Source organism: Silene latifolia, chromosome 4, assembly GCF_048544455.1.
Source record: "Silene latifolia isolate original U9 population chromosome 4, ASM4854445v1, whole genome shotgun sequence".
Lineage (NCBI taxonomy): Eukaryota > Viridiplantae > Streptophyta > Magnoliopsida > Caryophyllales > Caryophyllaceae > Silene > Silene latifolia.
In genome coordinates, this window is record NC_133529.1 from 14,284,437 (window position 1) to 14,305,040 (window position 20,604).

The 20,604-nt window shown below is 37.9% G+C and overlaps 1 protein-coding gene and 1 long non-coding RNA gene across 4 annotated transcripts; one reads left to right on the forward strand and one right to left on the reverse strand.

Annotated features, from left to right (window-relative positions):
- Positions 1-1,074: 1,074 nt before the first annotated feature.
- Positions 1,075-20,441, forward strand: LOC141653057 (uncharacterized). Of its 3 annotated transcripts, none has more exons than XM_074460695.1 (11): positions 1,075-1,157; positions 10,076-10,124; positions 10,481-10,549; positions 10,709-10,791; positions 10,876-11,009; positions 11,119-11,183; positions 11,549-11,644; positions 11,728-11,819; positions 19,472-19,583; positions 19,666-19,731; positions 20,106-20,276. In XM_074460695.1, the coding sequence occupies exons 2-11, from the start codon at positions 10,093-10,095 to the stop codon at positions 20,191-20,193; spliced, it is 837 nt and encodes a 278-aa protein (XP_074316796.1). In that variant the 5' UTR covers positions 1,075-1,157; positions 10,076-10,092; the 3' UTR covers positions 20,194-20,276. The 3 variants fall into 3 exon arrangements, with proteins under 3 accessions (XP_074316796.1, XP_074316798.1, XP_074316797.1); XM_074460696.1 differs by lacking the exon at positions 1,075-1,157 and adding an exon at positions 7,458-7,569; XM_074460697.1 differs by lacking the exon at positions 19,472-19,583 and having other exon boundaries at positions 20,106-20,441.
- LOC141652098 (uncharacterized) lies at positions 2,537-4,879 on the reverse strand. The gene is made up of 3 exons (XR_012546969.1): positions 4,615-4,879; positions 3,770-3,926; positions 2,537-3,081 (listed from the first exon to the last, which is right to left on the reverse strand). It is a non-coding gene; the product is annotated as an uncharacterized LOC141652098 (long non-coding RNA).
- Positions 20,442-20,604: the final 163 nt, after the last annotated feature.

A 20,604-nucleotide genomic window follows, 5' to 3' on the forward strand; every position in this document is an offset into this window, starting at 1 on the left:
AGAGGCAGCGGAGGTTATGAATGTTTTGAGGAGGTATGAAAATGCTTCGGGTCAGCTAGTTAATCTTGACAAAACGACTGTTTCTTTTAGCAAAGGGATACCGATACAGAAGCGCAGCAATCTGGCTACTAGGTTGGGGATTGTGGAAGTGGCGGAGCAGGAGCGTTATCTTGGGCTTCCTACGGTTATAGGCAGATCGAAGAAGGTGCTCACGGATATTCTTCGGGATAAATTAAGCAAAAGGCTCAGTGGCTGGCGCGGAAAAATCTGGTCTAGAGCGGGTAAGGAGGTATTAATAAAGGCAATTGCCAATTCACTCCCTACCTATGTTATGAGCATTTTTAAAATTCCCGGCAATTTTTGCGATGAACTCCGAAGTATGATATCCAAGTTTTGGTGGGGACATGACGAGAATAGAAGAGGTATTAGCTGGGTTTCGTGGAGGAAACTATGTCGACCCAAAGGGCGGGGTGGTATTGGCTTTCGGGATTTCCACCTTTTTAACATGGCCTTAGTTGGGAAGCAGGTGTGGCGTCTTATGACGGTGACGGGAGGTTTGTGGGCTCGGCTTATGAAGGCTCGGTATTACTCGGATGGGAATGTGATGTCGGCTAGATTGGGGAACTGCCCGAGCTATGTGTGGAGGGGAATTGTGGAAGCTAGGGAGGTTCTGCGAGGAGGGTGGAGGCGGAGGATAGGAGACGGGTTAACAACCAAGGTGTGGCACGATGCGTGGGTACCGGGTACGCAGTTGGGTCGGGTCATCTCGCCTCCTCTTCAGGGACATGAGGAAATGGTTGTGGCTGATCTCATTAATCCGAATGGGGATGGGTGAAATAACGATTTACTGAATATGTTGTTCCTACCCTTCGAACGCGAGCGCATAGCTAATATCCGCCTAAGCGCCAATAGACCGAGTGACATGTGGTATTGGGTTGCGGAGAAGGATTGACTTTATACTGTGAAATCGGCCTATAGACGTCTTGCGGGGGAGAAGGAGGACTTGGAAGTGAGGGGATCTTCGAGCTGGGAGCGCGAAAAATGGCTGTGGAGCAGGCTCTGGAAAGTCCCGGTATGGCCCCGAGTGAAGCTCTTCTTTTGGCAGCTGTGCAGCGAGGCGTTGGCAACGAAAGCGAACATTGCGACCCGGATACGAGGTGAGTGTGATTTTTGCCCTTTATGTAATTCCAACTTTGAGTCGAGTCGTCATTTGTTTTGTGATTGTGTTCTTGCTAAACGGGTATGGGAGGAGTTGGGCTTGGCCGAGGAGGAGAGTGTGGAGGGTGGGAGTGTTCGGGACTGGGTTGAAGCCAAGTGGAGGGTATCGCTGGAACGGGAGCAGGTCTGGAAGGTGTTAAGGAAGCTGCGAGGAGAGGCCATGATAAGGTCATCCTGGAGAGCGATTGTCTCACAGTCATTGAAGCGTTAAAGAAGGATTCCACGGGAAGAAAGAGTTTTTCTTTAGTTGTAGATGATATTTTAGCTTTTCGTTCTGCTTTTAATTCTATTTCTTGGTCATACACTCGTCGTACAAACAATAGTGTGGCGCACGCTTTAGCTCATATTTCGCCTAGATTAGTTGGTCGTGTTGTATGGTCGGATGGGTTACCTCCGGCTGCGGATAGTTTGGTTGCTTTTGATTTAATCTCAATGCAGTAAGCCTTCGGGCTTTCTTTTTCAAAAAAAAAAAATAGAGAGAATCTTTTATTTTTACTTGGAATAAGTTTATGATTAAAAAAATAAGATTATTTACAAAACTTATGCTTATTTTTACGTATTTGAAGCATATAACTATTTTTGTAATTTTTGTTACTACATACGGAGTAACAATTTAAACGGAGTAAAAAATTTAAAGAATAAAAAAGTGAAAAGCACACACTGATTTTAATAAAATGATTAAAATCTGCATACGTTTTAAATATAATATTTACGACATTTAAGAAAGATATATTGGACAAATGAGATAATAATCAATAAAACACATTTAGCCCAACTATAAAAGTTGCGGTGTTTGATAAGATACTCTGAGTCTGTGACACATAAAGGCCACATATTAGGTCCAATACATATCTAGATAAAGTTAGGCCCAAATTCTAGCTAATAGCATTTAGGCGGGAAAATTTTCAATTTTCTTATTCTCTTAGTATAAGGGGGGATTTTTTACATATAGGTTATCAAGGCTTATTGCAATTTTATCGTTATTTTTTACAAGCAGCTGGAGATTTCCTAGCTCGGGAAATATCATAATAAGCTCGGAAAGTTTACTGCGTAGCTCGGAATATAGCCTTGACTACCTAAATATATCTGTAAAAGCTCGGAACCTTTACTTACAAAAGCAAGAAAAGAAAAACAAGGCAAAGAAAATTATGGAACTCGGGAAGTTTACTCGATAGCTCAAACTCTATCACAAAAAACTCGAAAGCTATAAAGCGTAAAAAAAATGTATCGACATATTACATTTTGATAGAATTACCGTTCATCGTCTATTTACGATACTAACGAATTATGATTTACTGAGCTATCAAATAAATTTTCCGAGCTAAGTCCAAAATTATGTACGCAAAACAATTCGAGCAATACAAATAACTTACCGAGCTGTTCAAATAATGTATTGAGCAAACCAAAATTTATTGATAAGAAGCTCGGAAAGTTTACTTCGTAGCTCGGAATGTATCTGTAAAAGCTCGGAACCCTTGCTTACGAAAGCAGAAAGAGAAATACAAGGCTAAGAAAATTATGGAACTTGGGAAGTTTACTCGATAGCTCAAAATGTATCATAAAAACTCGAAAGCTAAAAAGTGTCCAAAAATACACCATAGCCTTACAATTAATCCTCCCATCCAACTTTGTATATTTTACCCACGATTCCCTTATCAGACTTAGTACCTTGTTTGCAACAACAAAATTCTTTCCCAATAATATCAACATTGGTAGCTCTCCTTATGGTAGAATGTCTAACACCAAAACACTTAACAAACGAATATCTAAGATAAGCTTCGTAAGCATCATCCTCTGAATCAAATACACGTCCAATCAACTCCGATTGTTCAGCTTCAACACAAGAAAAAGAATTGTTCGCACCTGGAAAAAAAAAATATCAACAACATATTACATTTTGATAAAATTACCGTTCATCGTCCATTTATGATACTAACAAATTATGATTTAATGAGCTATCATTTAATTTTCCGAGCAATGTTAAAAATAAATAGTTGTACGCAAAACAATTCGAGCAAGACAAATAACTTATTGAGCTGCTCAATAAAAGTATTGAGCAAAACAACATATTACATTTTGATAAAATTACCGTTCCTCGTCTATTTACGATACTAACTAATAGGAATATTTATAATAGTTGTGCCTCAAGCATCACCTTAAGGTTTTGGTTGAGATGGTTCATCTATCATGGTATCTCAACCATTATAAATATTACTATTACTAACAAATTATGATTTACTGAGCTATCATTTAAATTTTCCGAGCAATGTTAAAAATAAATAGTTGTACGCAAAACAATTCGAGCAAGACAGATAACTTATTGAGCTGTTCAGTAAAATTATTGAGCAAAACAACATATTACATTTTGATAAAATTACCGTTCATCGTCTATTTACGATACTAACAAATTATGATTTGATGAGCTATCATTTCAATTTTCCGAGCAAAGTTACAAATAATTATTTGTACGCAAAACAATTCGAGCAACACAAATAACTTATTGAGCTGTTCAATAAAAGTATTGAGCAAACAAACAATTATTGATTTTTACCTTTATGAGGAGCTATAACTTTATGTTGTTTCTCTGGATTCGTTGATATCGACTCCAACAATACGATTTCCATTGACGTATTAATTCCCTTAGAAGTCTCGTGACGTTGGTGATGCTAAATCTATTGTTTCATCTACCAAAAAATATTCGTCCACAACTGATTCTTGAGGATACAAGATGCAAAAACAGTGAGAATTACTATATCTTATTCAATGTTTGATGCAAAAACTATGAAACCAGTTGCAATAACCACCAACCCACTGAGTTATCGTGTAATTTTCCCGAGCAAAAGGAAAATCGTCATGTACACAAAAAAACAGGAGCACAACTTTTAACTTATTGAGTTGTTGTGTAAATTTTTCGAGCAAAGGTAAAATCGGCATGTATATAAACAATCAAGATCACAACTAGTAACTTATCGAGCTATCATGTAAATTTTCCGAGCAAAAGTAATAGCGTCATTTATATCAATAAATCAGGAGCACAACTAGTAACTTAATGAGTTGTGGTGTAAATTTTCCGAGCAAAAGTAAAATCTCCATGTATATCAAACAATCAGAGCACAACTACTAACCTATTGAGCTGTCATGTAAATTTTCCGAGCAAAATTAAATTTAAATGTATAACAGAGAAATGGAGCAAAACTCATAATCTTTATGAGCTATACAACAGGCTTATCGAGCCACATATATTCAAAGTCAGAAAATAACAAGCCTTGTAACATGGACGAAAAGCATGTCTTATATAACAAAATATTGCCAAAATTGATGACTTTACCAATGAAAATTATATCTTCCAGAATACATTGATGTAGTCATGTAACACATAAAACTAACAATAATTACCTTGACAAGGATATTTTTCATCTCGTTGTCTTTCCAAACTCATTGATACTTGATTAAATGCAACAATTTCCATTGACGTTCCAATTCCCTTAGAAACTCCATCGCCCATTGCTGATGATAAATTTGTAACATTCGTTGTAGAAGCTTCATCATCCATAGATTGTAATTCTTATATAGATTTTTGATTCTGATTAAAGATTATGCTTTAATGAAGATGAAAAAATAATATTGAAGGAATAGCAAATTGAGAAACTGCATAATTGTTAATCAGTTAGATAAATTAGGAGAAAAAGAGAGATAAGGGGGAGAAATTTCTTGACTACGTTGAATATTCAGTTACTGAATATTGAAATTAGGGGAAAAAAATTAGGGAAACAAAAATTAAAGAGGAATTGACTAAATTACCCTTAGTTGTATAATAACACTATACCACATGACGTATAGTCTACTAATTGTCAATTTTCGGCCCTTGAAGTATGGTTAATTTTTTTTTTGGGTGAAGAAAGAAGGTTCTGGGTTGAAAATTTGTGGGAAATCTGAATTTATAGTCGTATTTATAAAGTATAATACTGACAATTTACGGTGATGTACGGAGTAGTAGTTTTTGAGTCAAAATCCTCACTATTTCCTAAAAAAAACGGAAAAATAAGTTTTTTTTAACGGTCTAGATTGCATCTTGTCAATATTAAACGGTTGCACATTTTCGAGCGATATTAATGGTCCATAATTCGTAAACTATCAAAAGAAAAAATAAATTGGTATTATTGTCAAATAAATAAATTATATAATAAGATAATGCAGATTACTACCTAGAATAAATATAAATTTTAATAATTTAATTAATAAAGAACTTTGATAGATTTTGAGAGGTATACAAATTATATGGAGATATCATCATATCCAAAGTGACGGATACGTGCGTGCCGTCTTCAATGAGATTTTGTGCATCATATATAAGGTGGTAACGATTCTAGGATTTTATTCTGCCTTTTTTCCCGTACCCCAAGATAGACCAGTTAATAGATCCTACAACCAGTTGTATGGTTGTACCCACCAGTTGTATGCTCTAGAACTCGAGCTATATAATAAAGTTTTTGAGTTTTGTTTTAAAGAAGTCGAGCTATCAATCAATACTATATATTAAATCCAGAAACCAAGGGACTTCAATGTAATTAAAGAAAGTTATACAAATTAATTATACTATATAGTTTTAAATCAATAGTACCGTGTGATGGACCCGATTAAGGGATCTCAATGCAAATATTATATAGTTTGGGTTAAAATTAAATTATATAGAAGCTTGGTAATTTTCCTAAACACGGTCAATTTCCTTAAAATAAAATAATTAATTAAGATGGTCAATTTCCTTAAAATATTTATAGAAGACTAGAAGATGGTCAATTTTCTAAATATTTATAGAAGACTAGAAGATGGTCAATTTTCTTAAAATAAAATAATTAATTAGTATAAACATGCACACTTATGGTATTAATTATTATCATCATAAAATTATATATTAAATTTAAAATTTATGTAATTTTATTAAACTTTATAGTTTATTAGATGTATAGAGATGATAATTATTTAACATACAAAAATATAATAAGTAGGTTATAAATAATTCAAGTTAGATTCCATAATATATAATATTGCATAATTCTTTCGATTTGATTTAATGCATATATGTAATATATTTATATAAATATATAATTCTCTTTCAATGTAATTAAAGAAAGTTATACAAATTAATTATACTATATAGTTTTAAATCAATAGTACCGTGTGATGGACCCGATTAAGGGATCTCAATGCAAATATTATATAGTTTGGGTTAAAATTAAATTATATAGAAGCTTGGTAATTTTCCTAAACATGGTCAGTTTCCTTAAAATAAAATAATTAATTAAGATGGTCAATTTCCTTAAAATATTTATAGAAGACTAGAAGATGGTCAATTTTCTAAATATTTATAGAAGACTAGAAGATGGTCAATTTCCTTAAAATAAAATAATTAATTAGTATAAACATGCACACTTATGGTATTAATTATTATCATCATAAAATTATATATTAAATTTAAAATTTATGTAATTTTATTAAACTTTATAGTTTATTAGATGTATAGAGATGTTAATTATTTAACATACAAAAATATAATAAGTAGGTTATAAATAATTCAAGTTAGATTCCATAATATATAATATTGCATAATTCTTTCGATTTGATTTAATGCATATATGTAATATATTTATATAAATATATAATTCTCTTAAAATTGCATGCCTAAGTAGTAAAAGTAATTTCGTCAGTAAAGAAAAGAATTGTAATAACATTGGATATAGTTATATGATAGTAATCACTCATTTGAATAGTAAAAGTAACAATATTATCAACGAGATTAGTGAGAGTGGTAGAAACAATAACGGGAGTAGTGAAATAATCAATATTAATGGGGGAATAGTGAAAGTAACAATAATTACGGCGTGAGTAGTGAAATTATCAATATTAATGAGGGAGTAGTGACAGTAACAATAATTACGGCGGGAGTAGTGAAAGTAACAATGATTACGGGCAACTGCCAACTGGGCAAGTAATGGAATGTTATTTCTATTGTTTCATTAATAAGATTAAAATATTAATAGCGGGAGTAGTGAATTTGTCTCAAAATTTATTTCATCATAATTTTAGGATATATAAATTTATGGGTTATGCAACTTAAAGTAATTTTATTTAATGGAAAAAAAAATTAATGGTAACTAGAGGTAGCCCGGACGAAGTCGGGCACCAATACTAGTACTATAAAATATCTCAACTCATTCACAAACATAAAAAAAAAATTAAAAAAATTACACATAAGCTCGATAAAATATAACTTGGTTGTATGACAATAAGTGGAGGTATAATGTTATTTACCGAAAATTGATAGCTTCTATAACCGAGAACCGTCAACCGAAGGTACCACAAATTTTGATTATCATCGTTATTCGTTTCACGTTTGGTGATACTTCTAATTCTAATGCTTTTATTTTTTATTTTTATTTTTATTTTTATTTTGCCTTATTTTTGTTATTGTTCATGTTACCAAATTCGATGGTGTTAGATCGGTAGGATTGAAACAATTAGTCTTGTTTGAGACGGTTTTATACATAGATAGGGGTCGTTTGGTTCGTTATAGGAACTATAATTCTAGGGAATTTGTAATTAGAAATTCACATGATTATTAGCTTCACGTGAATTGGGAAAAAATCGTTTGGTTAGAATGCGGGACTTCCTCCAGAATGGAGGAATTGGAGTTTCTATGGAACTTTAATTCGTGGGATTTTAGAAGGGTAACATGGGATTGCAAAATTGGTGAGTTGTTTGTTTACCCCAATTCCCATGAATTAGAAGGAGGTGAGATTTACTACTAACTAGCTAGAGAACTTCTGTCTTCAACAATCGCAAACATAGACAACCACAATAAACATCCAATTTCTGCCCTTGTATTCTATCACGAATTATTTATCCCATTTATATAACTTCTAGTTTCACTTTCTTGGTTTCGGGATTGACTAGTGGAGCATAATGAATTTGTTAATATTATAAGACGAGATATAACTGAATGAGGTGATCATTATTGACTGAAACGATTACAATATATAGGGGTCGTTTGGTTGCCCACTAAATTACACAGGAACTTTAATTCATGTGAATTGCAAAATGGGTAGGTTGTTTGGTTACCCCAATTCACATGAATTGGAACTTCCCATGAATTCCAATTCCTCCATAATGGAGGAAGTTGCTTACCTAGATCCCCCTAGGTAAGTGGGAATGCCTACATGAATTACAATGTCTACATGTAACCAAACAACATTTTCTAATTCACATGAATTCTAAAATCATGTGATATGACACTTCCTAGGCATTGTAAGTTCCCGTATGTAACCAAACGACTCCATAGTAGAATGCCTTGGGGAATAATCCAAGTATATTCCACATGAATAATATCCTAACAAATATATTATCTTAACCATAATATATTTTCCTAATATTCCTAATATAATATTATACCTAATATTCTCTAATACACCCCCTCAGTCAAAACGGTAGATAACGAACGTTTTGACTGGACCAAAAATAGTTGTTGAGACCGTTGTAGATGAGCCAAGTTGATCATTGTCGACGCGGTACCGGATTTTGATTGCCTTGCGTATGTCAGGATCATGCCATTTGAAAAGCCACCTATAACAGGAATAAAACTAATTGTGCACGAGAGTCGAAACTACTCGTGAGACACAAACTAATTGGACGTCAAGGTGCACGAGGGCCGTAGCAGCTCATGAAACACCGACTAAATAAAAAACAAAATAAATTGTGCACGAGGGCCGAAGCAAACTCGTGAAACACCGAAACTGTGAGGGCCGAAGCAAACTCAACAGTGTGATTAAATTAAAAAAAAAAAAACAATAAAACTAAACCAAGAACACAACACACGTCCATGCTCTTCGATACGGCGACAGTACGGCCGAATGTCATGCCACCCGGCTTTTTGGCAGGGGTGGTTGCTGGGCGAACCCGAGGCGGACAAGGAGAAGGCGATGACGAGACGTGGCGGAGGTTTAGCACGGCGGCGGTTGCCGGAGCAACAAGGCAGAGAAGGTTGTTTGAGCAACCAGAGACAACAACAAGTATGACATATGGCGGCCCGACGTGGACGGAATCAGCGGCGGCGGCATCTGCGGAGGGACAACAAGGTGGAAAACGGAGGAGGCAGAGAAATTATTTATTCCTAATATAATATGCTAGGCTTAGGGACGGTGGTGGTGTGGAGGCTGGCTGTGGGGTGGTTGTCGATGGGGATGTGGTTGTGGGTTTGTTGGGTAATGGATTTGGTGACGGGCTCACGGGCAGGTGGTGACTAATGAAGACGAAGGATATGAAGATTGGCTAATGAAGACGAAGGGTTATGTAGGGATTCATCGGGAAAGTGTGAATGGTATTTGGCAGGGGTGGGGTTTGGTTTTGCCTAGTATTACCTTATTGGACAAAAACAAAAATAATAGAACTAATGAAAGGTGTATAGGGCTTTATGAACGGGATACCCGCCGGAGATGGTATAAGACGACCATCTCCGGCCGGCGGATTAACCACGAGATTGTAGGCAAGCGGAAGTGTTTTTGAGAAGATCGATTTTTAGGCTGATACCATGTTAATATTATAAGACGAGATATAACTGAATGAGGTGATCATTATTGACTGAAACGATTACAATATATATTAGAATGCCTTGGGGATTAATCCAAGTATATTCCACATAAATAATATCCTAACAAATATATTATCTTAACCATAATATATTTTCCTAATATTCCTAATCTAATATTATACCTAATATTCTAATGTTCATCGAGATAATATGTTGTTAATATGAATTTTCCCCTGGCAGTTATATTAAATGGCGTTTGTGGTTATTTATGTACAGATCAGAGCCAGAGAATAATGAAGTGCGAGCCAATAGTTCGGGAAATGCGGTTAAGTTTCCACCTTCTGTACAGTTTTTGTTGGTTTCTTGAATTCTGGCAGTACTTACTTCCGAGCTTCATAATAAATAAATAAATTATTAATAGGAACTTTATTTATAAAATGGGGTTAAGTTTACACAATTCAGTATATTTCACTTGTTTTTTGAATGTTTATAGTACTAACTCCCATTAGCGTAACACAATGCATTGTTATTATGTTCTTGTTTTGTTAATGAGGCTAATTTTTGCGCATTTTTCCGCTCATTTCATGATTCCTGACCATAGCTCTCTATTTTTCTTTATTTTTCTTTGTTTGGGTCCAGACTAACATGTTCTTGTTTTTTTACTCTCTTGGACCATGGCAGGGCTGAGCTTATTCGACAACTGAAGTTACTTACGAAGGAAGAGCTCAAACTAGTGTTATTTTGGCTAATGTAAGGCTGTATATTAATTTTCTAGTTCAGATCATATTAGCAATGGCCAATTCTTTGCATACTAGTGATAGGCTGAAATCAAAACGCAAACATGATGCATTTTCGTATTATAAGAACTGAAATCCCACTGATTCGTCTTTTTGTACCTGCATTGCTCAGGGTGGATGTTGCAACTATATTAGGAATTCTCTTTGCTTTGTTCGTATTTTATCAACCACTTCTTACGGACCTCTACAATTGCGGTATTTCCTTTTCTTTCATTTTTGGATTTTGTAATTCTCAGTGAATTGTCTAATGAATTAATGTGGCTTGTTATTGATTTTCAGATATAAGGGATCCATTTAATCTACAAGAAGGGTGGCTCTTGTGGGCTATAATTGGTGTCATTTTTGCCAATACCGCTACATTCGGGACAACGTTTGCCACAAAATACTTCTCTAAAAGATTGTCTCAGCCCAAGGTTAAACTTATACAAAACACTTGATCTGGTTTGATCATCTTTTTATGCTTTAGTACTTGAATTATATTATGGACTTGGACTGATTGCTGGCTTTCATGCTTGATTTCAGACTAAATACTCGATTGATACCGGGCATGGTGAACAAGATCGATTGACTGGATCACCAAAACGCAGGTAAAGATGTCAGTAACAATGTCAATAACAATACTTGTGTATGAAAAATATTTCTTTGAAGCGTTGGGCACATCTAGTGAAGAAGCGAAGGGAACTAGCATTGGCTTCCGCCCTCATAAGAAATTTAAAATTTTCGAATGTTTTGCCAAGTTGCTTCTCTAATATATTGCATTACAACATCATTCGTCTTAAAACTTTCTAGTTAAATTTTTTAGAAAAAGTTTCATATTGTAGTTTGTCGTGCCGCTAAGTTGAGGTGCTAAGACACGCGACACATTTTCAAAGAGATCAAGTCTCGAGGCAAAATAATTTTCTATGATTTCCGCAAAGATATATTTGACGGAGCCCATTCTTCCTATCTGCAGGATACTGATGTGGTCGGTAATGGTAGCACTTTTACTTCTTCAGGTGGTTGAAGAATATGTATATAGGGGATATCTGATGGCATTGTTGACCAAATGGTACGTAACATAACCGAACACTCAACTATTAAATAGTTTTTCCTTGTTTAGACTTGAGTAAGTTTTGGTAGGGTTTGGTGCAGGCTAGTAACAACAATTGTTGTGGTGATTTGCTCTTTTATAATTGCATTTGTTCACTGGAAATTGGAACAAGTGTCCCATCTCTTTACTGGTGGTATGGAATGTTACTTAATTTGCTTCGAAATTTTTAATAATGCTTTATAATAATTTTTAGCATTAGTAATAGCACTTGCTCACCGGAATCCGGAACAATTGCCCATCTCTTTGAAGGCCATTATTAATTATGATAAGGCGAAAGCTTGAATGTTATTTTGCTAAGTATTTGTACCCTCCCAAACAGATGCTTCACAGGGGTTTTAACCCTAATTAGACTTGACAAAAGAGAGGTCGGGTCATTTTGTGTGTGGCATTAACAAGTCCTTTAGATACGGTTTCGGTATAGATGAAAGTGGGCCCTTGGGGTCGCACCCCCTGTGACACCCTCATTTATCGCGGAAAAGTAAACACGTAATTCTAGAATAAAACAGCATGGATATGTTTGTGATAGGTTCATTTGGATAAAAACCTGTAATTTTTAAAACCTGAACCTGTTATAAAGATATCCAAATTGGAAGGTGTCAAAACATACAATGTCTAAATAGAAGTTTCGCAACATAACCATTACTAAAGTCGCGAATAGCAAAGTTATACAACCAAATGTAAAGAGGGAGACACATGTCCCTAAAATGTATGTGACATAAAAAGTGTTTAAGGGTCACAATAAAATAAAGCCAGTCTAGGTCCCAAGGTTACTTTGCTCGCTAGCTCGTCCATGTATCCCATATATGCATCACCAACCTGTCAATCGCATTTTATACAAATACGAAAGCCACAGTCAGTGGGGAGTAACTCCGAGTCCTCCCAGCCACGAAATGTCATAATTAATATAACATGTAAACATAAGAATATGAATATGAATAACACATAGCCTTAGCATATAGATGCTAGACAATCGTGCTTATCATGTGAACAACAATATAACAACACATAGTCCTAGCATGCGAATACTAGACCGACTCATACTACACTATCATGTGAATCACATAACATCCAGGAATCCAAACTCTATCAACCATAGCCGGCTTGCATCTCACCTTCTATGATTCATAGAATCATCAAACAAGAAAGGACAATATATCTAGAGACATGCATAAGTTCCTAGTACAGTCAATAGTCACTTTGTAACTCGAGTGTATACCACGAGGTAGGGAAGCTAGTATTTTGGCTCAGAGGTTAATATGAATAAAACATGGCCAAAACACCTAGTATCTTGGCTCAGAGGTTACATTTAAAACATGGCCAAGATACGACTCAACCCTAATCCTAGATCTGCATGAGACCTAGAGAAATGCGGATAAAACCACCGCACCCAAGACTCATGATAAAACCACATGAGTACCCTAAGGAGTCCACCAAAGGGTTGGCTAGTACTTAAGTTGACCATCTCCTCACAAAATAGGCAGAAAGGTCATGCCTGACTTGGATATAAACCCACCAAGCCAGGAACACAAAGGCTATTAAGTCGTGAACATACACTCGTCAAAGACTGTAATGACCTATCTATGATGAAGGCCGAAATACTCACCTAGGACCTAGTCCCACTAGTCCCACTTGAATACTTTAGCCCACACCACACAAGACAAGTAGGATACCCAATTAACCATAAAAGGGACAAAGAGTCCAAACTTGTACACACAAAAGATCATACACACCCTAGTATATGAAAGGTTACGCAAGAGCATATTCAGCTGACAATCCAACAAAATCTCCAATATCAATAATAATCCAAATTCCAGCTAACCGTTAATCTCATAATTCATGAGAACAAGTTAAAATGGCAACAAGACAAGAAGACTGAAGTATAAGGCAACCAATTCATCCAACAACCAACATGTGAAATGATAGTCACAAATATTAAGGCATCAACGTAAAACATCCAATCTCACCTCAAAGACAAACCCTCGGCCCGAGTCCCATGACGGGTCATCGGTCAAATCGAGGTCGACGGTTTAAACCTAGTTTGACCAAACTCGTTCGGTCAATCTGGCCCAGCTCAGAGTCTTGGCCTACTTTGGCCCAAATCACAAATTTTATCGCAATATTATTCTCATGCTATTTCCAATTTCTATCATGTGAAAAACGAAAGTAACACATTATCAATCACCTAAACACTTAACAAACACCAAACACAACATCAATTACTAATGTGACATTAATTCGTCGAGTAACTCGGAATAGTTACCTTAAGCTAGCAAAGAGACAAGCAATAAACTTGAGAAAGCTTCTAAAACCCAAAATTACTCTTCATCTTCAACCACATATGAGGCACCTAAAATAATTATGTGAAAGGACGATATTAACGAATTATCTTTATATAAAATATGAGACGGAAATTAATTTAATTATATTTTAAATAAACCAAACTAGCGTCAAAACAATTTATAGACACGGCTCAAAAGTTATTATGACAACCTCAAACTCGGCCTAACCACCAACTACACATGGCCTCAAACTCGTGACTTAGCTAGGCCACTGCCTAGGCCACGGCCAGGCCACTGCTAAGCTACAGCCAGACCACAACTAGGCCACTGCAGGCTACGACCAAAACAACCAGCTACTACTCCACCTAATGGACCACCCAACCATAAACAAAGGAAAGGAACAAAGGGGAAAAACAGGGGTATGAGTACCCCGTGTCCAACCCAACACCACCCCGTTCAACTCTCCCTCCCCCCTGGCCGCTAAGCGACCAAAGAACCATCCCTACCAACACCTATTATGGTGACCAGACAGGCCATTTCTACCGCCTTCCACCATCCCAAAACAGTCCTAGCAATGTATACAACCATCTCCAAGTCTCAACCAATATTCATCCCAAAACAATCCCTGCATGTCAGTATACACCGTCTTAAATATACCACTTACTAACTAGCATCCCAAATGATCCCTAGAGGTCAGTATACACCGTCTCAATCATCTCCACATATCAGTATACACCGTCTCAACTATACAACTGACTAATTAACATCCATAATGATCCCTATATATAATTATACACCGTCTCAACTATAAAACAGACTAACCAACATTCTAAATAAACATATTTTACAAGTAATATTGAGTAACCTATCATTGTTACCTTTTTCCGATTGAACTAATCATTTATGACTAACAAATCTTCTACCAGCCCGTCTATCTTAGCATCTACAACCGTCTTATAATAAATAAAGCTGAAAGTATAAATTGGGTTTGTAGAAATACATAACGAAAATGAATGTTACTTACATCGGAATGACGAGAACGACGAGAGGAGCGCTATGGAACAAAAATAGTTGAAAACGGATAAGGAACGAAGCATCGACGTCGATTAACAGATCAAATTTTGAAAAGGAAAGAGAACTCTCCAGAAGAAGAAAACAAAGAACAAAGAAGAAGAAAAGAGACTTGCGTTTTCTGAAATGAGACAGCAGCCTGCTAGCCTGCTATTTATTATACGTATCTTTCTTCATCGTTAAGTAATTTCGCTCGTTTTTAAAACCGTCTTGAGTTAATAAAATCGGTTTTAGTAAAAGTTTCAGTAATAAAACGGAATCAATAATAAATAAATTTAGTGAGTGAAAATAAAATAAACTCAGCTAGTTAACGTAAATAATACAATATCACTTGAATCGAATTATTAGCGATTTTTACGAAACTAACGGATATTAATAAAAATTGCTAATTTAGTGAAATAAGCTCAAAATAGCTAATTGGACGGTTTTGTTCCCAAAATCCATCTCGGGTTCACTTAAAACAACTTTCATAAGGACTCGTAAAGAAACGGAAATTATTAAATAAATAAACTCGAACTAACTTCAATAAATTCGAACTAACTTTAAATAAACTTATTAATGATTATTAAAATTAACGTATCGAATTATGATGAAATTAATTAATTAGCTAAGCATATATATATAAATCGTTAAATGATGTAATTAAATTCAAAATAGCAATTAAAAGAATTTTATCCAACTTAATAAAATACGGGGTGTTACACCCCCAGCAAGGCCCATGACCTATTTTAGCACGACAGGGGATTGACACGACCCAACATGACACGGTGAGCCCATGCAAGCGACAAGGATCTTCGTACTAGTGAGGGATCGCCCACTAGCACGATACTCGGGTCTTGGGTCGGTGTGTGTCGGGAATCCTAGTCACGATTATCAAGTCCGACACACGAAAGAAATAAAAGTAAGCAATACGATTATTGAAAGCAAGCAACAAGCAACAACAAGCTTTTGGATGAGAAGCGGTTTTTCATTGACTAGCACCTCTCAAAGAGGCAAATTTGATTATTTGGTCCTGGTAGCAGGATACATTGAATTTACAAGTTTAGTTCAGAATAGCGATATACCTATTTATGGAAACCTATTCTAAAACTACTAAGAAAATACTTACTACAAATGTACAAGGAAAATGAAATTACATAAGTATAGATAAATCTAAGGGCTCGAGTGTGCGGATTGTCACACTCTCCCCCACCTAATCTGTTGCCGCCCTCGGCAACACAAAAATCTTGAATGGTGCTTCCGTGAGACATCCTCGGTGAGCTCGACATTGTCCATGCGGTGTTGGGGTTGGCTTGTACAACTCGGCTTGAATCTGCGCTTCATCCCAAACAATGACTGGCATCTTCGTCCCTTCAAGGATAGGCTGGAGTTCCTTGACATAGAAGCTGCCGAACATCATGTTCTCCAAGTCCACCACATGCTCCTTGTCTCTCGGGAAAGTCCACTTTGCCGCTGCTTGAAAAGAACTCTTTCGGGCTTTCTCCAAGTACTGGCTCCAACGGACTTTCATCTTGTCTCTCGTCACTTCAACACCTGCATTCAAGGGAATGTGAGTCCTCCGGACGAATCGAATCGCATTTCGGCGCGGCCCCACGATGGTACGAGGCCTTCTCTTTTGGGTCGAGTGACCATGAAAACCAGACGTCGATTCAAAGCACATCGACGCGGCCCCCGATGGTACGAGGCCTACTTCTTTGGGCATCTCTGCCCTCATTGTCTACTCCTCGGTGAGGGGGTAGACTCTTCTTTCGTCCCCCAGGCCACTTAGCATCGTAGTTAGCCTGGGTCTTGTTCGCCCTCGGCTCCACCGAACCTTTAGGCATTCTCCAAGGTCGCATCCCTTGTTTCGGCATCGGTATCACCCTCATAGCCGAAATTCGATGCTGCCCCTTGTCTTCGTCGCCATCTACCGTATTCACTACGATAGACCCCATTAGTAGCATCGATCCGTCACTTGGTTTCAATACTACCAATGCTTTCTGAAAGAACTGCATCCCGAGTACTAACTTGAAGTCATCTAGCGGAACGGTGGTGAAGTCGAGCTCCCCTGCCCACTCACCCACTTGGACCGCGACCTTCTTAGCCACTCCTTGGACGCGTCTCATTTTCCCATTGACTGGTTTCAGGCAGCTGTTAGCATCCCGCAGAACTAGCCCCAACCGATCCGCTTCCTCTTTCGTAACAAAGTTATGGGAGGCGCCCGAGTCGATCAAGGCTCGTGCTTGCTTCCCATTCACCATCAAGTCCACGTACATGAGCCCGTTGGATTTCTTGGCGGAGGAATCTTCGTACTTCCCCATCGCGCTAATCCTTTGAAGTGAGCCCATCCGTGGTTGGTTTTCACCATCACTCGAGTCTTCGTTACACTCTTGGTGATAGTCGGCCAACGCCCCATCAAGACGTTCTTGAGCCCCTTTCGGCATCTTCTTGAACATGGCATTGAACTCCGCTTGGTTCGGACAATCAGCCATCTTGTGAGGACCCTTGCACACAAAACACGCGAACGGTCTCTTCGTTGTGGAAGCAGTAGAGTTTCCCGCCTTCGAAGACGAGCTTGAGGGCGAGTTTGTAGTGCTCACCGATTGGGCTTGACTTCCTTGCGAGCGGAACCGACTGTTCCCAACTGAAATGGCGCTGTTTTGTGGCCTTTGTCCATTATACCCACTTTGTGACGTACCAACATTCCCCGTTGGTGCCACCACTCTTGGTGCCTCTCGCTCCCCGTGAAAGTCGAGCAGGCGCTCCGCGGCGATATGGCCAAGACGAGTTTTGGGATTACGCCTCATGACCTCTGTTGTGCCCACCTCTTCAACCCGTCAATGAACTCGAATGTCCTATCCGTCTCGGACATTTCGCTAATCTCGAGCATGCACGCTGAGAATTCCCTCACATATTCTCGGATTGATTTGGTGTGCTTGATTTCCTTCAACTTCTTCCGAGCAACAAACTCCGTGTTCTCGGGGTAGAAGTGATCCTTCAAGATCCTCTTGAAGTCGGCCCACGATGTCACCGTAATCGTGCCCGCATCGATTTCCTTGTACCTAGCCCTCCACCACATCTTGGCATCGTCGACTAGATACATGCTTGCCGTGACAACTTCCGCGTCTTCGTCGAGCCCACTTACTCGGAAGTATTGCTCCATATCGAAGATAAAGTTATCGACCGCTTTCGAATCCCTCGCCCCATCGTAGGCACGAGGTGGAGGGGCCTTCACCTTATGGCTCCCCACGATTTCCGTCATTGGCCACCGCTTTCACGAGCGTAGCACACGTGTTCTCTAACATCTCAACCTTTCGATGCAGATGATTGATCTCTTCCTCCCGATCGTCGGGGATCGCACCACCGATCGCTTGGATGCGGGTATCCATCCCGTCTACCTTCGTCTCAAGGTCACAAACCGTCTTTTGCAACTCCTCGAGGCTCGCAGCCATCCGCATAACGATGCTCTCGAGTTTGGGAAGCTTGACGTCGATTGTGTCCATTAAGGCATCCACTCGGTCCTCGATTGTTTCGCCAATTTTCTCGATCTCGATGAACAAATGCGGCTTGCAGACGCCCGTCCGAAGACCGGCTCGTGCAAATGTCACGGTCCGCTACTTTTGCCGGACCGTGGCGCGCACTGCCTGCCCGTCTCAAGGCAAGATGCAAGCGACAAGGATCTTCGTACTAGTGAGGGATCGCCCACTAGCACGATACTCGGGTCTTGGGTCGGTGTGTGTCGGGAATCCTAGTCACGATTATCAAGTCCGACACACGAAAGCAATAAAAGTAAGCAATACGATTATTGAAAGCAAGCAACAAGCAACAACAAGCTTTTGGATGAGAAGCGGTTTTTCATTGACTAGCACCTCTCAAAGAGGCAAATTTGATTATTTGGTCCTGGTAGCAGGATACATTGAATTTACAAGTTTAGTTCAGAATAGCGATATACCTATTTATGGAAACCTATTCTAAAACTACTAAGAAAATACTTACTACAAATGTACAAGAAAAATGAAATTACATAAGCATAGATAAATCTAAGGGCTCGAGTGTGCGGATCGTCACACCTAGGCACAGCACACTTTGGGAGTTCAAAATGCAAAGAAATAAGGCTCTAAGGGGAGGAATTGCTTGGGCACGCCCAAGCACCGCACGCCATGGGCAGCCATTTCCATTTCTGGCACAACACGACACAAAGTCCACCTTCTCGTGCTTAGGTCGTGCCATTTTCTTCTCCTAACACGGTGGGGAGGCATGAGTGCACGACCGAGCACGGTCCACTTTCATCTTTAGGTTTGGGTTCGGTTAGGGCAGGTCGAGTGTTGTCGGTAGCTTAATGTGTTCCATGATCGAGAGATACCACTCATTTTGAGTGATGTTTACTTTTTCATATTAGGACTGAATTTCAGACTTCTGACTCAGGGATGTAATATTATTTTTTTTGTTACTTCAGTATTAGCTTTTGGGTTAACATATGCTAAAACTCATAATCCGATGACCGCGGTGGCAATGCATTTTCTCTTGAGTATTGTACATTTGTCCGTAACCTTTATCACCTTTATGAGGTAAACCTCCTTCTTTCAAGGCTTTCAGTAACTTCTTTTCGGGCTACTTCTTTTCAGTAACATTTTTTGTTGTTGTTTTAAGGCGATCATTCAGTCGAGGGATCGTGCTCTTGCAGCCGGCTAAGGAGGTCAGCTATCGGGCTCGCAGGTGAGCTGCGTTTTCTCTTTTTTTTTTTTATGTTCTCATTAGGACATAGGGGGCGTTTGTTTCGTGCATGGGTATGAGGTTGGAACTTGATTCTTCATACCTTATGTTTGTTTCAATTGGTTTGAAACTAAATTGAGGTTAAAAAGTGTAAATAAAATAATTTTTAATAATATAAAATCATGAGAATACTTTTTAAGTCAAATATGTAAAAGTGGCCCAGATGCTGAGTTAGGATTCAAAGTGAGGCTCTGAGATTAGTAATGCAATGCAATAGTTGCAACTGACAAAGGAACATTAAAACCTTATAACTTATAAGTTTCAACCCAAAGGTTCTACTCCCTCCGAGTCACTCATTTGTTCCTTTTTTCTTTTAGGCATAAGAATTATGGAAATGAATTTGGACCACGCAAAGTTTTCCGAAAAAGGAAAGAGGGTAATCACAAATGTTGCAATTCAGGCTGAGATCACTTGGCGCTTGCTCTTAATTCAAATATGGAAGATAATCAAAAAAGAGGATTCCATGCCGTTGCCGCACATGAAGGAACTAGCAGAATTTGAGTCTTAATTTATCTTATTCCAATCTGTTATAGAGGATAGAATTTGGTTTTATTTATTACAAGCCTATATGAACAGCTGTTTATTGTAACTAGCTTTTCAACCCGTGCCCGTACGGATTATCTTCAAAAATCGCATTTTAAAATTAAATAAATTATTGTAATAATATGGCGTAATTGTTTTCATCTTAATTTATAAGGGGACGTTTTACTACACATATTAGCAAATCAACACATTTTCCAACTTTTCCCTCTCATTTGCTATACACAAATGACAAAATAAGCAAGGCAACAAAAAAAAAAAAAAAAAAAAAACCTT

Excerpts from the sequence above, each read along its gene's own strand:
- LOC141653057 (XM_074460695.1), top strand. The coding sequence starts at position 10,093 with ATGAAGTGCGAGCCAATAGTTCGGGAAATGCG. Across the intron at positions 10,792-10,875 it reads TACGGACCTCTACAATTGCG|ATATAAGGGATCCATTTAAT; the intron begins GTATTTCCTTTT and ends ATTGATTTTCAG. Across the intron at positions 19,584-19,665 it reads ACCTTTATCACCTTTATGAG|GCGATCATTCAGTCGAGGGA; the intron begins GTAAACCTCCTT and ends TGTTGTTTTAAG.